The 11,219-nt window shown below is 58.1% G+C and overlaps 1 protein-coding gene across 3 annotated transcripts; it reads left to right on the top strand.

The window, feature by feature from the left end:
* Window positions 1-4,227: 4,227 nt before the first annotated feature.
* SHC2 (SHC adaptor protein 2) lies at window positions 4,228-9,122 on the top strand. 3 transcript variants are annotated; one of them, XM_042835975.1, is made up of 12 exons: window positions 4,228-4,785; window positions 5,359-5,429; window positions 5,727-5,787; window positions 5,962-6,081; window positions 6,182-6,235; window positions 6,442-6,493; window positions 6,650-6,776; window positions 6,886-7,051; window positions 7,134-7,200; window positions 7,312-7,464; window positions 7,560-7,861; window positions 7,937-9,122. In XM_042835975.1, exons 1-12 carry the CDS (start codon window positions 4,228-4,230, stop codon window positions 8,063-8,065), a joined length of 1,860 nt encoding a protein of 619 aa, XP_042691909.1. In that variant the 3' UTR covers window positions 8,066-9,122. The 3 variants fall into 3 exon arrangements, with proteins under 3 accessions (XP_042691909.1, XP_042691908.1, XP_042691910.1); XM_042835974.1 differs by having other exon boundaries at window positions 6,406-6,493; XM_042835976.1 differs by lacking the exon at window positions 7,937-9,122 and having other exon boundaries at window positions 6,406-6,493; window positions 7,312-7,469; window positions 7,560-7,675.
* The last annotated feature ends 2,097 nt before the right edge of the window (window positions 9,123-11,219 follow it).

Below are 11,219 nucleotides of genomic sequence, written 5' to 3'. Positions count from 1 at the left end.
GGCTTTGGGCACCTTCAGGGATGGGGCCTCACCACCTCAGGGTGAAGGATTTCTCCCTTACATCCAACCTAAAGTTCTCATCTTTTAGCTTGAAGCCATTCCTTCTCATTCTATTGCTATCAAATAATCATTCTGCCGTGTGCCAACATCCCCTGGGCCTCCAAGACCACCTCACAGGTCCCTTCTGGCTCGGGATTCTGTGGTTTTGTGTCCCAGAGGCAGCCTGGGTTCTGCCTTGGTTTGCTCTGGGGGTTGGAGAAAGGAGTTCGAGCTCTGTGGCAGCCCCTATGAAAGACGAGTGCTGTCCCCAGCCCCCCATCCTCACATTAAAGGTGCCAGATGGGCTGAAACCAAAGGGTTTGCCTTGGGGAGGCAGAGGGCAGCCCTGTCCAAACAGGGGACACTGCAGTTGCCTTCATCTGAGTGCTCAGCCCTGCCCCAGTGCTGCTGCAGCCCTGCACACCCGCAGCCATGACCAGCTCTCCTATTTCACCAGGCTTGCTTTAATGTGTCCTGATGTGTCAGCACTTTGAGGGGGGATTCATGTTTCAGGGAGGGCTCCTCTCTGCTGGCACAGCTTCGAAGCAAAGTGTCTTTTTGAAATGTCTTCCGCTGCTTCTTTTGGTAGAGCCAAAGGGAAAACTTGCATCCTTTCTCAGGTGGGGGAAGCAGGGTCATAGCAGCCGGGTGTCTTCCCAGCATGGTCCCAGCCCCCTCACCCCAAACCCACCACCAAATGGGGACATTGTGACAGCTGTGGACACGTGCTCAGCACTGACAGACCCGTGCTTGCTTCAGCAACACTGCTTGTATGCGTGTGTTCCCTCTCCTAATTAATGCTTCATGGATTGGAGAGTCCTTGATGCTTATTCCCTTCATGCAGTGCCAGAGGTGCAAGGAGCTTCGTTAGGCACAATTTAGAAAAGTTATGCAAATGCTGGGGAGCAGCATGGCAGGAGGCCAACATTGCTTGCCCTCCCTTCTCCTCGTCCATCCCTGGCTCTGTGGTGCTGGAACCACATGTGTCAAGGGCCACAGGAGCCTCTTGCATCATCTCAGCTAGAAATATGAAGAGATGCAACCTGGAGAGAGATGGAAATCAGCCCTGTCTGCTCTGAGGCTGTTCTGTGGCTTGGGGGGTCCCCCAGCAGGGCAAGTGGATGCCCTGTCCTTGGAGGCGTTCAAGGCCAGGTTGGATGGGGCCCTGGGCAGCCTGGTTTAGCATTAAACACGGAGGTTGGTGGCCCTGCATGTGGCAGGGGGGTTGGAGATTCATGATCCTTGAGGTCCCTTCCAACCCTGGCCATTCTGTGATTCTGTGAAGACCCTTGCCATGGTGGGGTGATATAGGCTGCTTTGTTTAGCAATAGGGATCAGCACATTGGTTTAAGGACCAATATATTCTTTTAGCAAAAGGAATCAATGAGTGCTCATTCTAAAATGTTCCATTTTAACTTTGCTTGGTGGGTGAACAGCCTTGTTTTCTCTTAATTCTGCTCCACAAGAAGCACGGGGTTCCTGATAGACTGCTTACATTTCAGCAGGTGCAAAGAGGTTTTCCTTGGATTTTCACATATATTGTTTTGGAAGTTGCTCATTATGGCCTACAAGCAATGGAAAAACAGCTGAAGGTTGGCCAAAAGTCTCAGTGCTGGAACTGATGGTGGAAAAACAGGGAGAAAGCAAGTGGGCATACAACCACCCTAAATGCTACAGCATATGTCCAGAGGGATATTAACATATATTAATGAGTTCTTGGTAAAGAATGAATATGTATGCCAATGGGCTGCATATGCATGTCTTAACTGTTTAAATGTAGAACCTGAACTCTAAGAAAGTGCTCTGGTTTGTCAAGTTGCCTGGTGTGTATTGAGGAATAAAGGAATGGCACTTTTTAACACTGCTCTGGGGTTAGAGAGTTTTCTTCCTGGATTTTGGATTGCAGTGGTGTGACAAGATGCTGCGTCGTGCCAACAGAGGCTGTGATCTTTATCCCTGGAAGCTTTTCTTTGACTAATGATTAAAAGCAGATGAGGGAGGGGGGGGAGGAGGGCAGGGAAGCCCTTGCTTCGAAGCTAGCTCTCCAGAGCCTGAAATAAGCTGCTAATGAGATGAAAATGATCCATCAGGGACCTGTGCAAGACTGGGGAGCAGCCTGCGGGAGCTGGCAGCCATGCAGAAGAAGTGTGGGGGTCATGGAGAGATCGCTGGGGGGAGGATGGGCAACCAAAGGCTGTGAGACAGACATCTGCAGGCAGATCTGCACGAGAAGACTCACAGTTATTTGGCTGGTGTATGAAGGGGAGATACTGGGCTCGTGGGTTCTGCTTACTTGGAGGAATAAAAGAGAGATGGACTTTGCCAACCACCCATGTGAAGAATGGCAGCATGGAGGGGGACTCAGTGCTGGGAACGAGGAGACACCAGAGCTTGTTTTTTCTTACAGCAGGCACTTCTGCTTGCAGAATGCTCACTGCTGCAATAACAAAATAAAACACTGCTCACTGAGATCCTTGCCTGGGATGATGTTATTGGCTTTGTGAGCGTTTCTCACATGTGAGATGAAGTGATGGGGACAAAAAAGCTGCCTGCATCAGGCAGGGCCTGCAGGGACCAACCACCCCCCACCCTGAGCCTGGGCTGGAATTGCCCCATGGAGCTTGCAGGAGTCCAGCATGTTCCAGCACTTTGCAGCAGTTTAAAAACCAAAACAAGAAGGGCAGAGAGAGGCTAAGAGAAGCTGTTCCTAATATGGCAACAGCAAATGTATGTAATTCTATTACCCTGATTTATCGATTGCACTTAGAGTGATTACTGGCTTTCACCCCCATCATCTGCCAGGGAGAAGGAGACAGTGAAAAGAAGGCGAGATAAAGGCAGCTGTGCATTGTCCAGGGCACTGCAGGCCCCCAGGGAGGCTCCAGTTCTGTTTTGTGGGGCAGAGACCTGACCCCTCTGCAGCAGAGCATCCCTCTCAGTCCTCATCCTTCGAAAGATGCTCAGCTGAAAGTGGAAAGGCAGAAATAAACAGCACCCGAGGGAGGATTTGAGGTGAGGAGGTGGCTCTGGGCTTGGTCCCCATTGTGTGAATCATGCTGGGAGCCCCCACAGTGGGTGCGATGCCTCATGAAGGCTGGCTTGGCCTCCTGCCCCTCTGCTCAGATGCTGTGGACGGATGCCAGGCTGGACAGGAGGTCTGAGTCCTTTGAATCCCTGAAAAAAACCAAAAAGCAGCAGCCCCAGGGCTGGAGGAGAAGAGTGTTACATGATTGTTTGAGGTCAGAAAGTCCCTTTAAGTGTGTCCGTCCATCCTCCCCCCCTCCCTCCAGCTTGCTGCAGATACTGGCAAAGAAGCAAGAAAATGATCGTGCTTTTTACTGCCCAAGCCCTCCAGGCAGATATAAACAAGTGGGAGCCAGATAAAATCAGAGTGGACAAGACCACTGGGTTGGGAGACATGGAAATAAGCCAGCCCCATTTTGTACAGCAAAGCCCCCCTGCAACCCACCACCTCCCAAGCAGCCCCAGGCACCCTGCAAATGCTTCTATTAATGGAGTGGTAGAAAAAATGGAGCAAATATCCCCGTTGCAGGTGAAGGCAGCAGCAAGATGCTGCTGGCCCCTTCCAGAAGCTGCCTGCTGGCCACTGGGGGCATCCCAGGTGTGGGAGGGGGACCAAGCCGTGCTTCTGTCAGCACAGGCAGCCCGTGTTGTGCAGGAAAAGAGCTCATCCCACCTCATCCTCGGGTGTTCCCGATTCGGGGCAGGGAACAGAGCTGGCTCTTTTGGGGCTCCCATCGTTGGCAGCAGGCCAGAGGGGAGCGCAGCCGGGGTGGTTGAAGGCTGGGTGATGCTGGGGGGTGCCGGAAGGGGTTCAGGGTTGGGTGATGCTGGGTGATCTCTGAGTGGGGTGATGTCGAAGGGTGACGGGGGGGCTCGGAGCTGGGTGATGCTGGGGGGTGCCAGGGGAGCTCGGGGTGCCGGCGGGGCCGTGCTGCCGATGTAGGAGGGGGCTGCAAGGACGGACGGAGGGGCCGGAGAGGGCGAGAGGCGGGGATGCTCAGACAGCCGGGAGGGGCCGGGGCGGGCGGCGGAGCGCTCTCACCATGACATCAGCGCGGCGCGGCCCCGGGGGAGCGGGTGGGGGGCGGGAGCCGGCGCGGTAGCGGTGCGGGGCGCGGAGCGGCGCCGGAACGGGAACGTTCGGCTCGACGGGGGCGGCGGGGCATGATCCCCGAGCCCAAGTATGACCGATTTCGCGACGAGCCGCTGAGGGCCGCGGCCCGGCCGCGCCATCCTCCGGCCGCCCCTATGCCGGCCCCGGCGCCAGCGCATCCCGGTGCGGCCCCGGGGTTGACACAGCCGTGCCCCGCGGCGGGCGAGGAGCCGGAGGCCGGTACCACGTTCTGCATGCTGCTGCCTCGGATGCCTCAATGGAAGTTTCCCGGTCCCGGAGGTTTTCTCAGCCGTAGCCCTTCGGGTTCCAGCAAAGAGCTCTCCTCTCCGGCCAAAACGGGAGGAGCCGTGGAGCCCGGAGGGGCCACGTCCAGCCTGGCCGCCGTGCTGGGAGCCTGCGAGCCGGGCTGCTCGGCTCCGTGCTCGCTGCAGGTGATGAGCCGGCTGCGCGGAGGGGCCGGGGCCGCCAGGAAAGCGGCGAGGGTGGAGGGAGCCCGACCGGCCGGGGATGAGTGGAACCGCAAGGGCAGCTTTATCAACAAGCCGGCCCAGGGTTGGCTGCATCCCGACGAGCGGGTGCTGGGTCCCGGCGTCTCCTACATCGTCAGGGTAAGTAAGTGCTGCCGGCCCACTCGTCTCTGCTTGGCATGGGAAGGTGGGAAGCCCCAGGCACGCAGAGCTCAGGGCAGCTGGAAGCTCCCTCTGCTCACTCCTCCCTGTGATACAGTCCAGACTCCTGAAGGACTGGGCATGATTCCTCTGTCCTGGGATGGGCATCGTGGGGAGCCCCTGTAGCCGAGCAGTGCTTTGCTCTCATGGCATGCATCCCAGGGCCTGGATGCTACATGGTGGGAGCCCATTGCCCAGCATCACCTGGGACTCCATCCTCAGTACAAGGGCAGCAGAAATGGTCAGTGGGCCCAGAGGCCGCTGGCCTTGCTCTGCACCAACCCAGCCCTGCTTGGGGATGGAGCCTCAGTTTTCCCCATCCACACGCTCATCTCTGTGGGTATGGGATGCTGGCAGCCATCCACTGCTACACAAAACCCACAAGAAGAGGGGAGAAGCTCTGGAGCTGGTGCCAAAAGGGGCCCTTGTCACCGACACCTGGCTCCTGTCCATCACCTGCATGGGCTGCTGATAATCCTTGAGGTTTCTCTGACCTCCCCTCCCATCTTGCAGTACATGGGATGCATCGAGGTGCTGCGCTCCATGAGATCCCTCGACTTCAACACACGGACACAGGTCACCAGGTAGGACATGCAGAGATGGGGGGTCAGAGCTGAGGCTGGGAGGACCCTCTGCCCTGTAGGGGCCACCCCACGTGCTGAGACAGAGGCAGCAATGCGAGCACTGGATCAATGGGTGGAAAGAGGAGAAGAGAAGTGGCCCCAGTGGGGATGACGTACCACCAGCCCTGTGACACTGGGGGAGGCTGGGGGACGTTGTGTCTGCTCAGAGATGATACTCCCAGACCTATGGGAAGGGGAAGCAGCCAAGAAATGGCTGGGATCTGCAGTGGTAATGCTGTGGGACTTGGGGCTTTGCAGAGAAGCCATCAACAGACTGTACGAAGCAGTGCCGGGTGTGAAGGGCATCTGGAAGAAGAAGGTGAGTTTCCACCTGAGCCCATCCCTCTCTGCTTTCTTAAGGTCGGGGTTATGGGCAGATTGCTATGGCTGATCCCAGTGCAGAGCCTGGGGTGTTGGGCACTCTGTGTCTTCTCCACCCCATAAAGGCTCTCTGGAAGGGCAACGTCACCCCTATGCTCCTGTCCCCCACCAGGCTCCCAGCAAAGCCCTTTTCTCCATCCTGGGGAAGAGCAACCTCCGCTTCGCAGGCATGAGCATCGCTGTCAACATCTCCATTGATGGCCTGAACCTCATGATCCCTACCACACGCCAGGTGAGAGCCGGGCATCCCGGCCCTCTGCCTCCAACGTCAGCTCTGAGCCAGGTGTTGGTGGCCTCCCCCTGTAACCCCACTGTGGTCGTGTGCCCTGCAGATCATCGCCAACCACCACATGCAGTCCATCTCCTTTGCCTCCGGTGGGGACATGGTGAGGCTCTCATGTCCCGGCCCCACAGTCGAGGAGCGGGGACATGGGGCTGCCCATCCCATGGTGGGGCCAGGCTGAGCCAAAATTCAGGGACAGCCCGGTCCTTGGGGCTGGGGCAGTCAGGGCTGAGTCTGGTACTGGCAGCCTCAGCCCCGCTCTCCGCACAGCAGCAGGACATGAGCCCCAAACACCCTCTGTGTCCCCAGGACACCACGGACTACGTCGCCTACGTCGCCAAGGACCCCATCAACCAGAGAGGTGATGCTGATCCCTAGGGCGCGGAGAAGGGATGAGCTGGGCTGGAGGGGGGCACCTCTCGGTGGGGAGTGAGGGGCAGCTGGGGGCTTTTTGAGGGGCTGCTGTGAGCCTGAAGGAAGGTTAAAGCCATCTGTCCATTCGCCTGTCTGTTTGCAGCCTGCCACATCCTGGAGTGCTGCGATGGGCTGGCGCAGAGCGTCATCAACACGGTGGGACAGGCCTTTGAGCTGCGCTTCAAGCAGTACCTGCACAGCCCACCCAAGGCAGTTGTACCTCCAGACAGGTAGGACTGGAACCCTTCCATTCCTTCCCGTGCCACCCGTGCCTTGTCCTTGCTGGGATCGGGGCTGGGCAGTGTGTTCCCAGCTGTCCCTGCTTGCGTTCTGCACAAGGGTGCTGGGGATGGAGGAGTCAGCGTGGGGGGAGGATGATGAGGCGGCCGAGCATGATTACTACAACAGCATCCCTGGCAAGGAGCCTCCCCTGGGGGGGCTGATCGACTCCCGCCTGCAGCACAGTGCATTCCCCGGCCGCATCCGCGTTCAGCCTTCTCACCAGGTGAGCCCTGGAGCCACTGCTAGCCTCACAGTGAAGGCTCAGGGTCAGTCCCCCCAGTAACCTTGCTGTCTCCTGTTCCCAGGGTGGGTTAGCGCTCAGGCGAGAGCTGTCGAACCAACCAGGACAGCCCTGGGACTCAGAGAACCAGGGTGGGTACCACTGAGGGAAATATTGATGCTGGTGGCATTGAGGTCCCCAGAAGGGCTGTGGAGGGGATCCTGTTCCCAGCTTATGCAGGTGGTGATGCCCAATCCCTGCAGGCCAGTCCTGCGATGGGTACCTGCAGGCAGACGGGCACCCCCTGGTGCCACGGGACTACGAGGAGCACATGTATGTGAACACACAGAGCCTGGAATCGGATGCCACTCATGCAGTGCCAGAGGAGAGCCCCAAAAAGGACCTTTTTGACATGAGTAAGGTGATGGGCTGGGGTCGTGGGGTATGCTGTGCTCTGGTCTGCCCAGCTCCATGCTCCAGAGCAGTGATGTTCCCCATCTGGTCCCTCCAGGGCCTTTCGAAGATGCCCTGAAGCTCCACAAGTGCGTTGCTGGGAGCAACGTCAGCCCACCCATCGAGGACCAGTGGCCGAGTCCCCCCACGAGGAAGGCTCCCATTGCCCCCACGGAGGAGCAGTTGAGACGGGAGCCGTGGTACCACGGGAAGATGAGCCGACGGGATGCCGAGAAGCTCCTGCAGATGGATGGGGACTTCTTGGTGAGGGACAGTATCACCAACCCAGGGCAGTATGTTCTGACGGGCATGCATAGTGGGCAGCCCAAGCACCTGCTGCTGGTGGATCCCGAGGGAGTGGTAAGGGCAAGGTGAGGGGGCTGGGGGGCCTGGATGGCTGCCGGGAGCTTCAGGGATGCTATGCCCACACCCCAGGTGAGGACCAAGGATGTGCTCTTTGAGAGCATCAGCCACCTCATCAGCCACCATCGGCAGAACGAGCAGCCCATCGTGGCCGCCGAGAGTGAGCTGCACCTCCGCCAGGTTGTCCAGAGGAAGCAGTGATGCCAGGGGGTACGTGAGCCCCCACCCCGCTCCCCTGGCACCGATCTTGCCCCCAGCCTTAGGCAAAGCCAGGGCTCCTCTGCACTCCCCTCCTCTGTTAGTGCTTGTCTTTGGAGACAGCCAAAGGCCCTCAGGGTCAGCATCCCTGTCCCGAACCTCAGCAGGGCCACCTGGTCCCCATCCCTCAGGGGCTGCGCTGTCCCTCTGTTGTCCTCCCACCCACACTGCCTTCTCTCCATTGTCCACGTGGGACCCTTTGCCCAGAAGGACACACAGATGTTTATTCCATGTGCATTGGCAAAATGCTGCCTGGGATGAGGGATATCTGGAGACAACGTAGGAATGGGCTGGGGTTGAAGCATCCTGTGCTGCCGACGGGGCTGCCCTGTGCCCTCTGCCCTGGACATTGCTGTTCCCATACCCAGTGCTGCTGCTGCATCCCAGCACAAGAGACATGGAGCCAAGGGGAGGGGACAGTGGCAGGAGCATCATCCCAGGGCTCGTGGGGTGGGATAGGTCGAGCAGTGTACGTGTGCACACGTGTGTGTGCATGTGCAGGTAATGTGAGGGGCTGCTGGGACTCCAGCCCCCACCCACTGAGCTGTGCCTCTCAGCCAGCACTACTGCTCAGGACCCAATTCTTGCCTCAGCCCCTGCTCTCTACAAGGACATTGGGGGCCCTCCCATCTATGGGGACTGCATCTCTGCTGGGGCTTTGCCTGGCAGGGCTGGGCACAAGCATCTCTCAGAGCTGGTGCTGCTGGGTTTTTCCATTGGTTCCAGATTTCCAGCTGTCTTCTCTCCATGAGCTCACATTGCCCCTGGAGCCCCGCGTGGCCCTGAAGAGGGGGCCAGAATGGAGTCTCCATGGGGATGGCACAGGGCAGCAGTGAGCCTGCAAGGCTGGGGCTGGCAGGGGGAAAGGTATCCCCAGCCCTGAGCCCCTACCTGGCTGGAGCATTGGAAGGTTTTTATGACATTCACCATCCCGTCTCTCGTCGCTCGGCACGGGTTCATTGTTTCGATTACATTTCTAATTAAACCTGGAAATGAGTAAGTTCCTTGCTGTTCATGCTGCCCCAGGCACGGTGCTAGCAGGGCAGAGGGCTGGAGGCTGCCAGCTTCTGTGCTTAGCAGCGCCAGCACGGAGCAAGGGATGAAGATGGGGACACAGAGGGTGCCAGGTCAACTTCTGCATCACCATCAGCTCCTGGCTGGTCCCACGTTTGTGGCTGCACCCTGCAATCAGGCGTCTCCTGCAGGCACACATCACCCCTGAGCTCCAGCATCTCCTCCTGGGGCCAGGCTGGCTGGATGCTGTCAAGGTGTCTGCTGCAGCCTTGTCTCACGCTACGGCCAGGCTGGCATCAGAGCAGAGCTGTCGTTCATCACCTGCTAATGACCACTGACAAGTGGCTGGGAGTGGGAGCTGAGCCCGTGCCTCACTGTAGCTCCTGGCTGTGCTGCGTGGCCAGGTGATAAAAAGACATTTGCTGGAATTGCTATAGGCAGGAAAATCCCTGCCTGAGCCCAGAAGCTGCCAGATCCTGAGCACGTAAGGCTGTCAGAGCTAGCAGCAGGGCCAGGCTGCCAGGGGGTCTGTTCCCCATGGCAATGGGTGCTCAGCCCCAGCAGGCTCTGGTGCAAAGCATGGGCTGCCTATGGTGCAGTAGCAGCGAGCTCCAGGCAGGCTTTGAGATCACTTCCAGCACTGACACCTGGGGGGTCCCCATTAGGCACCTTTTGCTTGCTGTGCCAATGCTGGGCCTGGAGGAATAGGATCATTGGTGTGGTCCCTCTGGGAAGGGTCAGCACTCCGTAGGGCAAGGCTTGTGTGGATGACTCAATGAATATCATCGTTGCCAAATAAAGCCCAGTAATGAATGTGTAATTTTCCATTGATAGTCAAATACCTACAGGGATGTAGCTCTTCTATCTCAGCTGCTATTTTTTGTCATGTAGTAATGTGTCTGCAAAGATAATTGCACCATTCCCTCAATAGCAGAGGCAGGAAAAGGCAGAGAGAGCCCCTGCTTTCTTCACTGTTGGAGAACCAGCCTGTGCCTCACACCAGCTGCTGCCTGAGATGCTGCGAGCCTGGTGGGGTTGGCACGTCATGTTTGAGGGGGTTTAAGCTCTTTGCATCTCGTGTCCATGCTGATTGCTGCACCAGAAGCAGAGCACCCCCCCCCTCCCCCCTCACCCCAAGCCTCCCAGCCCCAGCATGCAGTCAGGGCTTTGTGGTGTGGGGAGATGAGCTGAGAGCTGCGCAGCTCTTGAAAACAGAAAACAATTAAATCTGAGCCCTTTACCGAGTTAACTACGGACATGAATAATGCAATCAGAGCGTCAGTTCCCCAGGAGTGCTCGGATCCGAAATTGAATTTCTGCCGGGCGGTGGGGAAGGAAGGTTCGATGCCGTGCGCTTCTGCTCCGGTGTGAGGGAAGGGGGGGGAAGGTGGATTCTGCTTCCCATCCTCCAGCAGGTGGTAGCACGCTGCCGGCTCCGCATCCCCAGCTCTGCCATGTCCCAACCCTGCCGCCGTCCCCAGCTCCTCCGTGGCCCCAGCCAAAGCTGCCGCGTTGCGCCCATGCATTGCCGGATGCTGCGCCCTCCAGCCTGGCACTAAAACCGACCCTTATCCATCTCTGTGTCACCTGTGTCACGCTGCCTGGGAAAGGCACGGAGCCCTGAGAGCTGTTATCCCAACCCCACGATGATGCAGGGGGGAGACAGGAAGGGCAAAGCGTCTCTTCCAGCTCTGCAGCGCTGTGTGACGGTCTGCAGCCCGTTTTGGAAACACTGGAAACCTCTTTTTCTCCCAACCCTGCAAGCATTCGTTCCCTGCCCGTCTCTATCTGTGGTCTGGCACCTCCCTCTGCATGCAGTGTCTGTGGCAACGCAGCGCTGGGGGTGAGAGCTGGTCCTGAGCCCAGCAGAGCTGACTGGCAGTGAGGGCAGCCCGGGCACTGCCTGCATCCCCGATGCGTGACCCTGCACCGAGATCTCAGCTGCTTTCCCTTTGCTGCAAACCGGGAGATCCGTGAGCTCTCTGTGGTTTTGCCCATCGCTGCAGCCCCGCTTTTACCCCAGCACGGCAGAACTGCTCCCCTTTTTTCTTTTTTTTTTTTTGCTGCTGGTCCCAAGCTGAGC

Source organism: Centrocercus urophasianus, unplaced genomic scaffold (genome assembly GCF_019232065.1).
Source record: "Centrocercus urophasianus isolate 14NV4802_14NV808 unplaced genomic scaffold, USGS_Curo_1.0 seq_56, whole genome shotgun sequence".
Lineage (NCBI taxonomy): Eukaryota > Metazoa > Chordata > Aves > Galliformes > Phasianidae > Centrocercus > Centrocercus urophasianus.
Note: the sequence above shows the minus strand (reverse complement) of the source record. Positions and strands in the feature narration are given on the sequence as shown.

Excerpts from the sequence above, each read along its gene's own strand:
- SHC2 (XM_042835974.1), top strand. The coding sequence starts at position 4,228 with ATGATCCCCGAGCCCAAGTATGACCGATTTCGCGACGAGCCGCTGAGG. Across the intron at positions 6,236-6,405 it reads TTGCCTCCGGTGGGGACATG|CAGGACATGAGCCCCAAACA; the intron begins GTGAGGCTCTCA and ends TCCGCACAGCAG. Across the intron at positions 7,862-7,936 it reads TGGTGGATCCCGAGGGAGTG|GTGAGGACCAAGGATGTGCT; the intron begins GTAAGGGCAAGG and ends CCCACACCCCAG.